We start from the raw sequence: 15,040 nt of genomic DNA on the forward strand, positions 1-15,040 counted from the left end.
GTAGCAACCTTGGACCTAACTCACACCCCAAAAAGCTAGCTATTAAGGTGGGAGAGCCCAAGGCTATTTAAACCCACATAAGCACATTATGCCCACCGATGTGGGACATAACAAAACCACCAAGCTCCGAATCCGTGTGTCACCACCCAAGGTACGACAGGCACGAAGGGCGGTGGGTGGCTCATGATACAATTTGTAACAACCTTGGACCTAATTCACATTCCAAAAATTAACTATTAAGGTGGAGACCCCAAGGCTATTTAAACCCACATAAGCGCATTATGCCCACCAATGTGGGACATAACACTGATAGTAAATAATTCTCATAACATATTAAGCAAATTCAAAACGAAATCACAAAGGGAGCAACACCTATTCTTCTTCAAGAATTGCAAACTCTTGAAGTGTCAACACGTCTTCACTATATTGGTCATCATCTTCTTCATCATACATATTCTCCTCAACTTCACTTGCCAGGGTTCTACTTGAACTTGTAGTGACTCTTTCGTTGTTCCTTGAAGTACTCCTCCTAAAACCATAAATATTCTCCTCAACTCCACTTGCCATAGCAACATGATCCCGAGTGAGATCTTCTCCTTCATCTATTACATTTTCATGATTATGGGGGACTTCAATTAACCATTTATTTGCCTCATCAATATTATCCAACATAATTGGATCAATGGTGCTGTAAGCTTTGTAATGACGTATCAGTGTTCTATTATATTTAACAAACACTAGATCGTTGAGACGCTTTAGCTCAAGCCTATTCCTCTTCTTAGTATGAATCTGCACGTAATTTTGAGAAAGTAATTAATAGGAGTACTTAGGACAATTGAGATACAGCTTAATTTAGTAATAATGTATTATAGCTTCTCACGTGTTCATACACGCTCCAATTTCTCTCGCATCTGGATGAGCTACAAGTTGAACTTTGAACTCTAATAGCAAACTCTTGCAAGTTTGGAACTCTATGACCAAATAGCATCCACCAGTCAACTGTAATAGTATTATTTTTAAAGTTGATAACTAAAAAGTTGAAGCTCTAAAGACAATTGAAACAACTCGCTCACCTGGTGATACTCTGGTTCTGGCTCTAATGGCCATATCATATCCAAATGTTCCATCTGCTTTCATATACACACCAAGCTCCTCCCCTATTTTGTCTTGCAAATCAACATCTGGGACCAACCTCTCAACACACGCATGATATCCCGCCCACACTTCTTTATTTAAAGTCTTCCTCTCATTTTTTGCATAAAAGACCCCTGGGTTCAAAAGATGTCCTGCTGCATGCAAAGGTTTATGAAGTTGATCCGTCCACCTTTTATCAATGATCTCAAAAACTTTCTCATATTTTCTCACTTCCCCGTTAAATGATTTTTCAATAGCTTCTTTGGCTCTATCCATGGCTTCATAAATGTAGCCCATTGGTGATCCTTTCTCCCCATCCACCAAACGAAGTATAGTAATCAAAGGACCGCAAACTTTAAGTGCTTGAACAATGTCATTCCAGAACAACGGAGAAATAACAGATGTCGCAACTTCTTCCCCGAGAACTTCCTTTGCAAATCTACTCTCTTTCCATTCAGTTGACATGAATAAGGTTCTCAAGTTATTCTTTTGCAAGTAAAAACTACGCAAAGTCAAGAAAGTAGTTGTGAATCTGGTCTTGGCAGGTTTCACCAAATTTCTTTGGTTTGTGTATCTTCTCATCATGTTCAACAACAATGGCGTTTGACTAATGTAAGAATGTATCCGAACAGCCTTAGCAAAAACTGTAGAAAAAGAATTTAATAGTTAATAAGTCTAAAAAGCACCATGAAGGTTAAAGGCTTAAAGTTATTAAAAAAAAACTAGAACCACTTGTTCACCTGTAGAATACGGGGCTTCCTTGAAAATGTCGTCAAACATCATATTGATACAATGCTCAACACATGGAGTCCAAAAAATGTGCGGGAACACTCCTTTCAACATGTGACCCACTTTAACATTCTCACTTGTGTTATCCATAACAACTTGTACAACATTTTCCTTTCCAATTTTCAATATAGTCTTCTCAAACAAGTTGAACATTTTGGTGGAATCAGTAGAAGAGACACTAGCATCATAGGACTCAAGAAACACACTACCTTTGAGAGAATTCACCAAAACATTAATCATCATTTTCCCATTTTTCGCTATCCCTTTATCCATCATAATGGAACATCCATATCTTTGCCATTGCACCTTATGCTCCTCAATAATCTTGTTTGTCTCCTCCAACTCCTTTTTTAGATAAGGAAGTTTTACTTCGTGATGGGCGGGGGGCTTCATTCCTTGACCATATTGGCCTACTACCTTAATGAATTCACCAAAATTGTCGGTGTAATTGACACTATTGAAAGGGAGCTCTACATCATACATCCATCTTGCAAAAGCAGCTACAGCGCGCTCCCTTCTAATCTTCTTGACAGAATTTAAATCAATAGCTTCACCTTTTCTCTTTTTTGCATGTGGTTTTTGCGAGAAATGAACATTGTGAGGACCTTTAACGGTGCTAGCTGTGGATGATTCACTGCCACTAGTTGAAGGCTTTCTTTGAGATTTTGACGATATATCATTGGCTTCTTCACTGTCATCCTCATCCATTTCATCATATTCATCAAGATTCGCAGCATACTCTCTTATTTCTTCCTTAACAGCATCAGGAACTTTTGGACATACGATGACATCCCTATCACCACCAGTTAGATGTTTTATCTGACGATATATTCCAGCATTGAATATCTTTCGACAGAACACACATTGAACTGTTGATTTATTGCCGATTGCAGTTCGATTAGCCCAAGTTGCATCTCTTTTTTGGCTTGATGACATTGAATAGAAAGCTACAAATTTTACTACAATCCCAAACAAAAAAAATGAACACTAAGCTAAAGGCTACAGATAAACAGAGGATAAAAACTAACAAAACAGTGAAAAGAAGAATAGCAATAGATTAAGAACAACAACAACATACCCAGTATATTGAAATAGCAATAGATTTAAAAAAAAAAAAAAAACAAAGAACTATCAAAATTACAAGACAAAGGAAAAAAGTGCAGAAATTTGAAGAACTGAAAAAAAATTAGAATAGAAGAGAGCAAAAGATTTAAAAAAAAAAAAAACTAACAAAATTACAAAATACTCCCTCCGTTCACTTTTACTTGTCTACTATAGTAAAAATAAATTTTCATTTTTACTTGTCTCTTTAGTATATCAAGGAAATACAAACATTTTTTCTTGTTTTACCTTTAATATTAATTACTAATTTCTAAATTATTTTCCAAGCTATACACCAATAAATATGGGTATTAGAGTAAAATACATACTTCATTTATCAAATCTTAAGAGGTGTCAGAAAGTCAAAAGTGAACAAGTAAAAGTGAACCGAAGGAGCGGAGAAAAAAAGTGCAGAAAGTTGAAGAACTGAAAACAATAGAAAAGAAGAATAGCAAAAGAATAAAAAAGAAAAGAACTCACAAAATTACAAAACAGAGAAAAAAGTGCAGCAAGTAGAAGAAATAAAAAAAAAAAATACTAGAAAAGAGAAAAAAGAGTAAGGTCAGCCCCAGCAGTCGAGGTAGCAGCAGAGAAAAACAGAGAAGATGAAGAGAAAAAAAAAGACATTTTGTTTTGCCCTTTAATCGTTGTGAGTACTTTATGTAGTTTCTAAATATGTAAATTATTTTTCAAAATACTTAAAGATTGTATGTCCAATTTACGGTTCTAGAAATCCAGACTGTGTCACATAAATTGGGATGGTGGGAGTAGAAAAAAGAGGAGAAGAGAAGAGAAGAAGAAATTACCTTTGCAAGCAGTGGAGTAGCAGGTAGCAGCAGTGAAAGAGGAAGAGAAAAGAAACAGCAAGTTATGTGTTATAAAAGTTAATAAAATAAACCCTACATTCTCGCCATTTCTCGATAAGGCGCTCGCTTCATCGCCTCTCGCTTCTCGCCTCTGGTGCTTGAGGCGCACGCCTTTTGTTTTGCTGTAAAGGTTTGAAGGCTGCCAAAATGGGAGAAGGCATCCTATTTGACCATGCAAACATGATCATTTTTTCTTGTTTTTCTATATTGACATACTGTGTATTATGACTTGAGTATCTACTGGATGCATGTGATCTACTGGATGCTAAAATTTTACCAAGTGGGTTCAATATATAAGAATATATAAATGTCGTATATACATATATATTTTTTTATAGATTAAATATATATATATATATCTTCATATGAACCCATTTGAAATCACATAGGACCGCCCCTGCATGTGACTGAGTGTTGTCCGGCTATTATTGTTCTTATGTGTTCTTATCTTAGTACTGTTGTCCCAATTTACACGATACTCTCTCCATCTCAATTTTATGTGGCACTTCTCGCTTTTCGAAATTTAGATTTCATTGAACTTTACTTAATATTTTAAGATGTATTTTTTTTAACGTATAGTAGTAGTTTTCAAATATATAAATTTAATCCTAAAATATTGAGTTAATCTAATTCAATTTAACCTCAAAGTTTAGTCAAATTGACCCTCGAAAAGCGGAAAAGTACCACATAAATTGGAATGGAGGGAATACATTTTTTTTTTGTCTGTCCGAAAAAGAATGATACATTTCTATATTTAAAAATTATTTAACTTAGAACTTTCTTTTTTACTCTTAAATAAACGATTTATACGCACAGAAATATCTATGGTTTATTCTAGATCACGAGTTTCAAAAGTATTCATTTCATACTCAAACTCCGTGTCTAGTCAAAATGACATACTCTCCCTCCAATTCAAAATAAGTGTATACTTAGCCTTTTTTCACACCCCTTAAGAAAACACTAACTCCTATAAAAAAAAATAAGTATTTTGAATAAACTACCCTTTACTAATAAGACTGTTGCTTATTTATTGCCTTGAGTAAATAGGGGCGAATATGGAAAAAATAAGTTAATTCCTTCTTGATTTCATAAGTGGATACTTATTTTGAACCAGAGGCAGTATAGTATTAGTATGTGTTGTTGTCTGTATTGATAATTTGATATCCAGTCATGCCTTATCAATGTCAGTTTTTTCGCTATTTCTTAATGTTGCTGTATAATCCAAGAGGTCTTCGAACCTCGGCATATCAAATTCAGATCTTGTTGAATAGTATGCTAGTAACGGAGCTTTAACGTGTTTTGTATTTTAAGTTGAGGAACAAGGTTTACAGCATTGTTCTTGGAATTAAGTAATACTTGGAACAATTCCACACGAGACACATGCCAGGGCCCCAAAACGATAAATGTGGATGAGTAAGAGTTGTCACAATAGAGAAAATAAATAAACGACTACAAGGAACCAACGACTCTCTGTTCCCCAGGCACTATGAAATGGGGATCTTTTCTTCACCTGTCGTATATATTGGCTTGGCTTTGTCCCGAACCAATGACATGATCTGGCAGATACACTCGTGTAGAAAGGTCAACGACTACTATAAATTAAACGACTACGACTACAAGACAAGCCGAAAGCAAATTCTTGAAGAGGTGAGCAATGAGTGGAGGTTATTTAAGTAGGGAAGACTTTAATTATGTGTCGGGACTAATTCTGGACAAAGATTCTTCTTTGCTGAAGAGGACAGATCTGTGGTGGATAGGCTGATAGCATCCTTGAGATGACGATTCATGTCAAAGATTGTTGAGAGAGAGTTCAATGTCAGAGACGATATGCTGTTTCATCATTTAAAAGATAATAATGCCACTACAAAGACCAACCCCAAAGACTAATGTGAAGATCCTCAGTCTAGATTTAAGCAATTCCAACATGTAACTAATTGGTGTTCAAATGGCCTCGAGAGGACCTGTTTATAGGAAGATATCAGCCTATAAATTAGTATGTGATTAATCTGCCAGAAAAAAACACTCGCAATATCTAATTTATCCATTTCCATGCTACTGCCTCTGCATATGGAACATGTTTTATTATCGAGCACTAAAGAATTTCGTATTTTCGATACCTATTTTAATTTAGAAAAAAATAATTTTAAATATTTTTTTCTAAGCTAAATATGTGCTACTCTTCATAACTCACACGTTCGGGTCATTAAACTTGTCAATCAATGTATAAGATGCCAGAATGAGGCATTAGTTTACATCAAGTTTTTCTTAATATACATTTTTGCAGCGTAACCTCATATACAGATGAATTAATACAGAGGATTTATAGCCAACCCCAACTAATTTGGGATTAGGCATTATCATCTGATTGCTTGCTGAGTAGACAACTTATTGTAAAGAAGAATTATGCCTATGTTAAAGAATGGAAATTTACAAACTTTAGCAGCTCTCAAGATGGCCAGTTTCCCGTAATCGAACTTGACAATCTCTGAGCCTGAAGAAGATTGTTAAGAGTGCAGGGAGGATGGTTGACTATTTCTGCTACTAGCGACAACTTCTACAACAGCATCATCTCGTGATGGTACTCTCAGATATGCTTTCATCAAATCGTAAACAGTAAACCCGATTGCAACGGATGGTACCACCTTATTTTCAAACATAGTACAGTGATCAGTTACCATAATAGATACAAAAAGCAAGAGCTGGTTGCCTGAATGGTCACTCAACTTATAGTAATTGACCCTCAAAGTCACTTATCCTTCTTTTGTCTTCCAAAAGTCATCTAACTCTGTCTAGTTAGCTTCAATGGTCGTCATTTTAGCCGGAAATACAATTTTCGATACCTATTTTAACTTAGAAAAAAATATTTAAAATTATTAAAACCGATACATGAATTTATTTAGGACCCAACTCCACTCTAAAACTGACCCAATCTCTGACCCGACCCAAGCCGGCTCTTCCTAGATGGATCAGCTCTGAAATTATTAAAATACTTCCTTGCAATCCATTGAGGTGTCATATGGAAATTGTTGGATACATTTGGACTTTTATGCTTTAGATTCAAAGATTTAGTTTGGATTGTACGATTGACACTACTTACATGACTTGCATAAACTCTAAATAGGCACCCAAACTTTTTAGTGGGTCGGGTCGGGTCGAGTTTAGGGTGGGTTGAATCCTAAATAAATCCAAGTACTAAATTTAAACTTCTTAATATTTTTTCCTAAAAAGTTGTAGCAGCCTCGTCATTAAATAGTTGTACTTTTGGCTAAAATGACCATTGAGGCTAACTAGACAAAATTAGATGCGACTTTTGGAAGACAAAAGAAAGATAAGTGACTTTGGTGGCCAATTACTATAAGTTGAGTGACCATTCAGGTAACTAACTCCAAAGGGCAATAAGGGTCAGTCTGTGCAGGCTGTTTCTTACCTTCAGATAGTTGAGGCTAAGCCCGGAAAATAGTTGTTTCCATCCATGTGTCCGGACAATCATAACAAGAGTATCAACTGTTCCTTTCATTTCGTGGCTGTTAGATGCTGAGAGTCGCTGGACCTGAAATGTTCATCTAATTGTTATTCCAACAGCAAGTTTGAACTAAAAGAAAAGGTTATTTTAGTCCTTTAAGTTATTGCTAAATTCTAATTTTAGTCCTTGTTATATCTGACTAAACATATTTAACCTCCAATTACTTCACATGTGCACTTTTGATCCCTTTCCCTATAAATATTCACTATTTTTCAGAATTATTAACCGTTCCACAGTTTAATTAATGCAGGTGTTATGTTAAACTTGTTCTGTTACTCTATAATCGAGTGTAATATACTTCTAAAAATGGTCTAAATATAACATTTTTTCTACGTAAAGAGACCAAAAACGCAAATTTTAATTAATTGAAGGTCAGATGTGAGGACCAAAATTATAATTTACCAATAACTGAGGGACCAACAGTGTTATTCTCCAAAAAGAAAAGATCTTCGGCTTATGGAATCTCACTAAAATTACCTGCATTTGCCGCCTGACAACATCTAGAGGATAAGTAAAAGTTTGACCTAGAAGCCCTGCAACAGATCCACATGCTAGTTTTACGGTGATGTCCTTCTTGCGCTCCTGGGGGACATGGCTCTTCATTTTCTCATAGAAGTAAAATTTCAGCCCGGCATATGGAAAGATTCCATAGAGTGATGGAGCTGGAAAGCAACATGTGAATTACTTAAGAAGACTTGCCAATAACAGTAAATACAAGTATCGAAGGACAAAGCACTTCATACCAACTCCACGGTATAGGCCTTTTATTCCAGCCTCCTTGTATGTCTTTGAAAAACAATCCTTTATTCCTTTGTAAACTTGTTCACCAGCAACAAGCCCTTGTATATTCAACTTTTGGGATCCAACTACCTAGCTGATCATATGTGAATCAGTCTTCAATTACTCAAGGAACAGTAAAGTGAATTCAACTTAGTTTCTTTAGAGTAACAAAGCTAAGCATGGAAGAAGCTGGAGCTAATCAAGAGAGAAAATAGTCAATAAAGTATGCTCTGAACAGTTTTGGTCAAAGTTTGCCAAAAGTTAACACTTTTGGTCTTCGTCAAATATTTAACGAACTTTGTGTGTTAGATTTGACAGGAACTGTGACAAAAAAGAAAATAGCGGAAACTCACATTTGGAGGTAAATTTTTTGCAATTTCTGCTATTTTTGTATACTTTTTGGTGTTTAGTATAGTTTTCTGTGTTGCAGTTTCTAGGATCTCATGAACTTCCTTAGTTTTTTGATTAAATTTTTTCCCCACAATTTCCGTCAAAACTTACAGACGAAGTTTGTCAAATATTTGATGGGGACCAAAAGTGTGAACTTTTGGCAAACTCAAAAGACCAAAACTGTGCAGAGCACTTGAGGGACTATTTTGAACCTACTCCCAAAAATAAGGGAGGTGATAGAGGGATGTTGCGTAATGCAAAGTTCTTTCAGATGGAAAAAAAAAAAACTCAAAGAATATGTCTTTATGCTTCTCACCTGGTAAGCCAATTTAGTTCGAACTAAATCAAGTGGATAAGTAAAAAGCACAGCTGTCCCACCAGCAAATGATCCTGCTACGAGATCGAGAGTGGGACCCTTCCCAACTCCGGGAATTCCATCTATAATCCAACGGCGGTACTCTTCATAGGCCATGTAGTGCAGTGCTGCATAAGGGACAATGCGAGCAACACTAGCTCCATTTCCCCTGAAGAGGAGTTCCACCAAAAAATACATGTTAACTTAAAGACAAATTCATCTGAAAAGTTAAAATCGAGGAAAAAATTGTTGCATTCCTCACCTGAAAAACCCAAGAGGTCCTTCTGTCTTGGCAATCTTTGTAAAGGATCCTAACAGCCCCAAACTCCGAAATTCAGTTTGTCTGGTCTAAGGAAAAGAAATTTAAATATAAGGAATTCAACTTTTTTCTAGATTCAAGAATTCATGCTTACTCTTCATAGCATGTTCTGCATTTTAATATACAATAGCACCAATTTTTTCTAGATTCTAGAACTCATCCTCACTATCCATATTATTCTTCGACTTTGTAATATCAGTCATGGACCGAGCTAGGGCACCGAAAGGGGGTTCGTCAAAATTTACATTGTTTCTACAAGGTCAAAATCATTTTTTTTTTAATATACAGTTGAATCCCCTTGGCTTCTTCGTATGTTTACTTCTGTATATTTTGGATTCCTTAGGGAAAATTTTGGCTCTGCCACTGATGATATCAGCAGCATAAAGCGTGCATATTACTGGGTACATTTCGGAGCTTTATTTTTGGTAGGTCTAACTAACAACTGTCGAACAAAAAACAAACGTATCTCTAATGCTTGTATGAGGAAAATAGAAAAGAATGCAAAATAAAGGAACAAAAAAGTAAAAAGAAATTTTTGCTGGTACTACCACATCCAGCATTCACTCCTCGAGTTTCAAGCAATTTTTCCTTCTCTTTATGCTCTTACAGATCAAGCTAAATACATTCCGGTAAATGGCAATCAAAGTAAAACTAGTTGATCACATGCATTTTTAAATAAGAAATATCAATTAACTACACCTTAATCCCAATTTAATTGATATGCTTATATGAATCCTCAGTATTTTGTCCATGTCCATAAGTAAGAATTATCATAAATAAATAGTAATTTCTCAAGTGATATACGCAACTTAGCAATCACTCTGTAAACCTCCAAAAGACTAACAAGTGAGAAAGAAAAGGGGTCCCCTAGCTGCAATTTGAAAACAAGCACTCGAGCAAGAAAGGGCCCCTTATTATAGCTAGGGTATTAGCGCTTTGCTAATAACGGATATAGAGCTGACTTTTTTCAGCTTGATCGGAATGATTCTACGCGCAAAACACATATTCACAGCTAAAAAATGTGTAGTGAAAGATCAGGCAGACAGGTTTATGCCACCTCAGGTACTCGTTCGGGTTCCATCTAGCACAGATTCTTATGGACATGCAAAAGTTCTATAACATAAATCATAGTACTTCACAACTGAGATTGGTTGATGCTCTTATAAACGCAAGAGCGGAGCTAGAATCCGAATTACGGGTTGGTCTGAACACAGTAGCTTTGGTCCATACCCTATATTTGTCTTAAACAATCTATTGAATATGTACAAAATATTTATTTAGAACCCAGTAAGTTTATTTAGACTAGAATCCCAAACCCATACGCTTCAAATCTTGGCTTCCCCTCGGTAATAATAGACGCTAACTAAGCTCCTCAAATCTCCCTCTCTTTCTCAAGAACATAAACAAATATCAAATTCTGAGAAAAATACACTTTGGAACTTGTCAACTAATGCAATTATTTCCATTTAAGTAGTTAATCATCCCCCACTACTAAAAAAAAATAGGAATTAGCAACGGACAAATCCTGTAGCTAAACAACAAAATCCATCACCAATCTTTAGTTAGCTACGGATTAGCGACGGATTATCTACGAGCAATTTAGCAACGAAGTTCATAGCTAATTCCAATTTTTTTTTTTTTAGTGCTCCACATTCAATTCATCAACCCAAATAGTTCTTTTTAACTTATGACACTTCTAAAACCAAATTCACTACAAATCAATCATCAAATTCCCACCAAAAAAGACCAAGAAAAAAATCACCCATAAACCAAAAAGTCAAAACTTTCAACCCCAAAACCACAATTAATCATAAAAATAAAAATAAAAAATCAAAAAAAAATTGCAATGAATTAATACCTGAAACAAGATCTTGATACGTTCAAAAGGGGCAACAGCAGATTTAGCAAAGCCACCAGCAACACCACCAGCTATAAGTTCTTTAGCAAATAAAGGCATACCTTCTATAACACCATCCCAAAATTCATCTTTTTCTTTTGCCATTTAAAACACAAAAAAATAATTTAAAAAAAATAATAATAATTTGAAACAAACACAAAAAATTGAGAGAGGAGAGATTAATTGGGTCTCTCCTTCTCTCTACACAATTCTTGAAAACCCCCACAAAGAAAAAGTAATGAATTTAAGATGTTAATGGACTCTAATTTTCTGTAGGCTGTAGTTATATTGATGAAACTTTGGGCTATAATAGTAGCTTTTTTTGGCTAAGTTTTTAAGATTTTATTTATTTTATTTTTAACGTATTTTTGGAGAAAAAAAATAATTTTGTGTTTAGATTTCCCTTCATTTGAATTAATTTTAAAAAATATTTTTGAGCATCAATTATGTTTTACCAAGCTTTTAAAAAGTATTTTTAAATATATTCTTATCAAAAGTACTTTTAAAAAAGTATTCTGGGGCAAAAATTATTTTTTAACTTCTAAAAAATTGTTTTTATTACTTTTAATTTTTAAAAGCTCGATCAAATATCTCATTTTTTAAAAATAAACACTTATTAAGAAACTAAGCACTTTTAAGAGAAATAAACGTGGCCAAATAGGCTATTATACATTTTGACAAGTCAAACAAGCCCAACCAATCGCTGTTATTGCAAAAATATTATAAACGTTACTCCTTTGTCTTTGTTTTTAGTTGTCTATGATTGACTTTGACACGCTCAAAAGAAGTAAATTACTTAAAATGATTTAATAGTCGTATTGCTAATTCATATTTATATTTCGTATTTATTGCGCATAAAATAATTATAAATCCGTCCCAATTTAGTAAATTACTTAAAATGATTTAATAGTCGTATTGCTAATTCATATTTATATTTCGTATTTATCGCGCATAAAATAATTATAAATCCGTCCCAATTTGTTATGTTCAAAAAGAATATCCCTTCGTTTTAACTTATGTGAACTCATTGATTGAACATGGAGTTTAAAAAATAAGAAAAGACTTTTATACTTGTAGTGTTAAATGAGTCACATATATTTTGTGTAGTTATAAATCATTGCATAAAAGTAAATTATTTTTAAATATAAAAAAAAGTCATTCTTTTTAGCGTGAACTAATAAAAAAATAAGTTCACATAAATTAAAAAATATTATTTTTTAATAATTAGAAACAATTTAAAGGCATCCCCTCCATAATTCCATCCCAAAACTCCCCTCTCTATTTTGCCATTGAAAAAAAAAAAACTTTTTGAAATAAACACAAAATTGAGAGAGGAGAGATTAATTGGGTCTCTCCCACTCTCTGCACAAATCAAAAGATTAAAAGGGGATTAAAGATGTTGATGGACTCTACCTATGTAGGCTTATAGCTATGAAAAAATGGCTTTGATTTTGGTTGCTAATTAATGAACTTTGAACATCTGACAAGTCAGAGAACCAAGCAAACGCTAATTATTAGGGGAAGAATAATTATAATATTATTATTCATCATCATCAGACTTTTCAGATTCGGATACTATTAGATACGAAATAATTTTTATTATGGAGCGCTTTATCCCCAATTAAACGTAAGAAACCAAAAAAAAAAAAAAAAAAAAATAAGCATTATTATATAGAAATTAACATTTATATTTAAAAAAATAATTTAATATCTCATTGCAAAAAATAAATATTTATATTTCATATTTTATCACATAAAATAATATTAGCATTATTGAATGATTCAATATGAGCATTATTAAGTATGGCTTATTTTTTTAACATGTCTTTGGCCTATCGAAAACAACCTCTCTAGCCATAAGGATAGGGATAAGATCTGCTTATACCACACCCTCCTCAAGTTTATAGATTTTTATGATGATTTCAAGTTAATATACAATTATAAATGAGTTCATGATTAAATATTATTTAATAATCTCTTAATACATATATAGGTCCGAATAAAATTACTAAAATCCTTTGCGAATCTCTAATAAAATAATATGCGAATTTTATATAGAATTATTCTTTTTCTAATCCCTAACAAACGACCCTTTATAGCAAAAAGCATGTTCTGCATCAAACAAAATTCAGTCACCTGATTTGGTTTGAATAATAGGATAGTTCATTTTTATAATTTTACATGTACCTGTTGATTCTATTCTTTTCCAAAATAGTACGCAATGTAAGAGAAAAAAATAAAGTGGGTATCTATAAGATGTTTCCAGTTTTACAATAAGGTATGGTGGAATTGCTTTTTCTTAATTAAATTAACATAGTTGACCTCATGAAAGCGAATTTCTGTCATTCCGTATTGATAAAAAGATTCGATTCCCTGTAAATGCGTATACTTTAGTTTTTTTTTTTTTTCTTGTTTAAATATATGAAAGTTTGCATAATAAATTATAAGTTGTAAGGAGAGATCTGTCTTTTTTTTCAAGCAAATATTCGTTAGTACCTGAAATTGAAGGTCCAAAAGTTCCATTGTTATTAGATTGGAATAATCCTGATTTTTGTTTAATTTTGAGAAATTTAGTTTTGAGTTTTATGTAAAAGGTAAGAAAACGTTAGTGGAACTAATGATGAAGGTAATAGGATTATAACGCAAAATTAGGCAGCTTTGCAATTTAAGCACCTAACTTTTGACCAGGATTAAGAAAGGTCTTTGGGATGGGATATGATCCCGTCGTCCTTAATTATATTTTGTTTTTCGGCGATGACCGAGTGTAAAAAAAAAATCGTTAGGGTGCGTTTTCCCCTTAAACAAGACCTTACGATGAGTGAATTCAAATTAGTTGAACCCATGCATGTATTGACCGTCAGACGAAGGCAACAAAAAAAAAAAAAAAACTTTTGACTTGGAACTTTCTTTTTCCAGGTATCAAAGCCAACAAGAGAATTAGGGTGCTAAAAAAAAAAAAAAGCCAAAATCTGCTTGTTTAAAGAATCAAACTGTTCCGGTCTGCTTTTTCTTTTTTTGTTTTATGACCGAGTACCGGAATGGAGATGAGATAATTACCAAGTCCCAAACAATACTATTTGGCCGAGATCCATCACTTTCAAATGGACTCAAAATATTGTTTTGTTCATAAGGATTTCACACGAGAACATATTTATACATAGATTTTATTCACTTTAATCTATTGTGAATAATGAAACATAAATGTTAGTAAACTATATTACGTGAAAACTCCTTAGTTACATATACTAAAAGTTAATAAATAGATAAATATCTGCAATTGTACTCTGTATTTCTTGCAAATCTCTTTGTATAATGTATACTATATTGAAAATTTATAGTCAAATAATTCATTCATCTATCTATCTACATATATTAAAAGCACGAATAATTTACGCTAAATGTTGATCGATCAAAATATCCCCGAAATATTGAAAGACTTTTATGCCCTTTAAAAGCTAAAATATCTCTTTAATATAATGTACAAAAATGTAAAACTAAACATTTTTTTCTTAGAAGTCAAGTAATTTTAGGAGTCTTTACGCTAAAAGGACATGTAATTAAACTCAAACATGGTTTGAAAGAAAATCTCACTCTCGCAGATATATAGCGGATACTTCTCCGCCCAAAAGAAAAAGGGCAAATACTAATGGAAATTGAGGTCTAATTGTCCACCAACAGCTAGCATAACATTTGAGATTTGAAATCATGATATAAAGTCAAAATTAAAATTTTGTGCAAATTTCATAAACAAACGTTGATTTGAAATCGGGCTTTCAAATCGTATGGTCAAATGCCTACTAATTATTCTCGGACTTAAAGTAAAGTGTTTTGAAGCCAGAGTATTAAAGTTTGGAGTCAAAAAATAAAAGTATTTTTTAGGAATGAT

The 15,040-nt window shown here is 33.4% G+C and overlaps 2 protein-coding genes across 2 annotated transcripts; both read right to left on the minus strand.

The window, feature by feature from the left end:
- Window positions 1–308: 308 nt before the first annotated feature.
- Window positions 309–2,859, minus strand: LOC132031932 (uncharacterized). The gene is made up of 4 exons (XM_059421789.1): window positions 1,875–2,859; window positions 1,074–1,778; window positions 881–999; window positions 309–789 (listed from the first exon to the last, which is right to left on the minus strand). Exons 1-4 carry the CDS (start codon window positions 2,857–2,859, stop codon window positions 373–375), a joined length of 2,226 nt encoding a protein of 741 aa, XP_059277772.1. The 3' UTR covers window positions 309–372.
- Window positions 2,860–6,090: 3,231 nt separating this feature from the next.
- LOC132030929 (mitochondrial carrier protein CoAc2) lies at window positions 6,091–11,437 on the minus strand. Its single transcript, XM_059420728.1, has 7 exons — window positions 11,116–11,437; window positions 9,201–9,286; window positions 8,900–9,107; window positions 8,157–8,283; window positions 7,891–8,075; window positions 7,318–7,440; window positions 6,091–6,532 (listed from the first exon to the last, which is right to left on the minus strand). Exons 1-7 carry the CDS (start codon window positions 11,257–11,259, stop codon window positions 6,395–6,397), a joined length of 1,011 nt encoding a protein of 336 aa, XP_059276711.1. The 5' UTR covers window positions 11,260–11,437; the 3' UTR covers window positions 6,091–6,394.
- Window positions 11,438–15,040: the final 3,603 nt, after the last annotated feature.

This window comes from Lycium ferocissimum, chromosome 9, assembly GCF_029784015.1.
Source record: "Lycium ferocissimum isolate CSIRO_LF1 chromosome 9, AGI_CSIRO_Lferr_CH_V1, whole genome shotgun sequence".
In the NCBI taxonomy this organism is placed as follows: Eukaryota; Viridiplantae; Streptophyta; class Magnoliopsida; order Solanales; family Solanaceae; genus Lycium; species Lycium ferocissimum.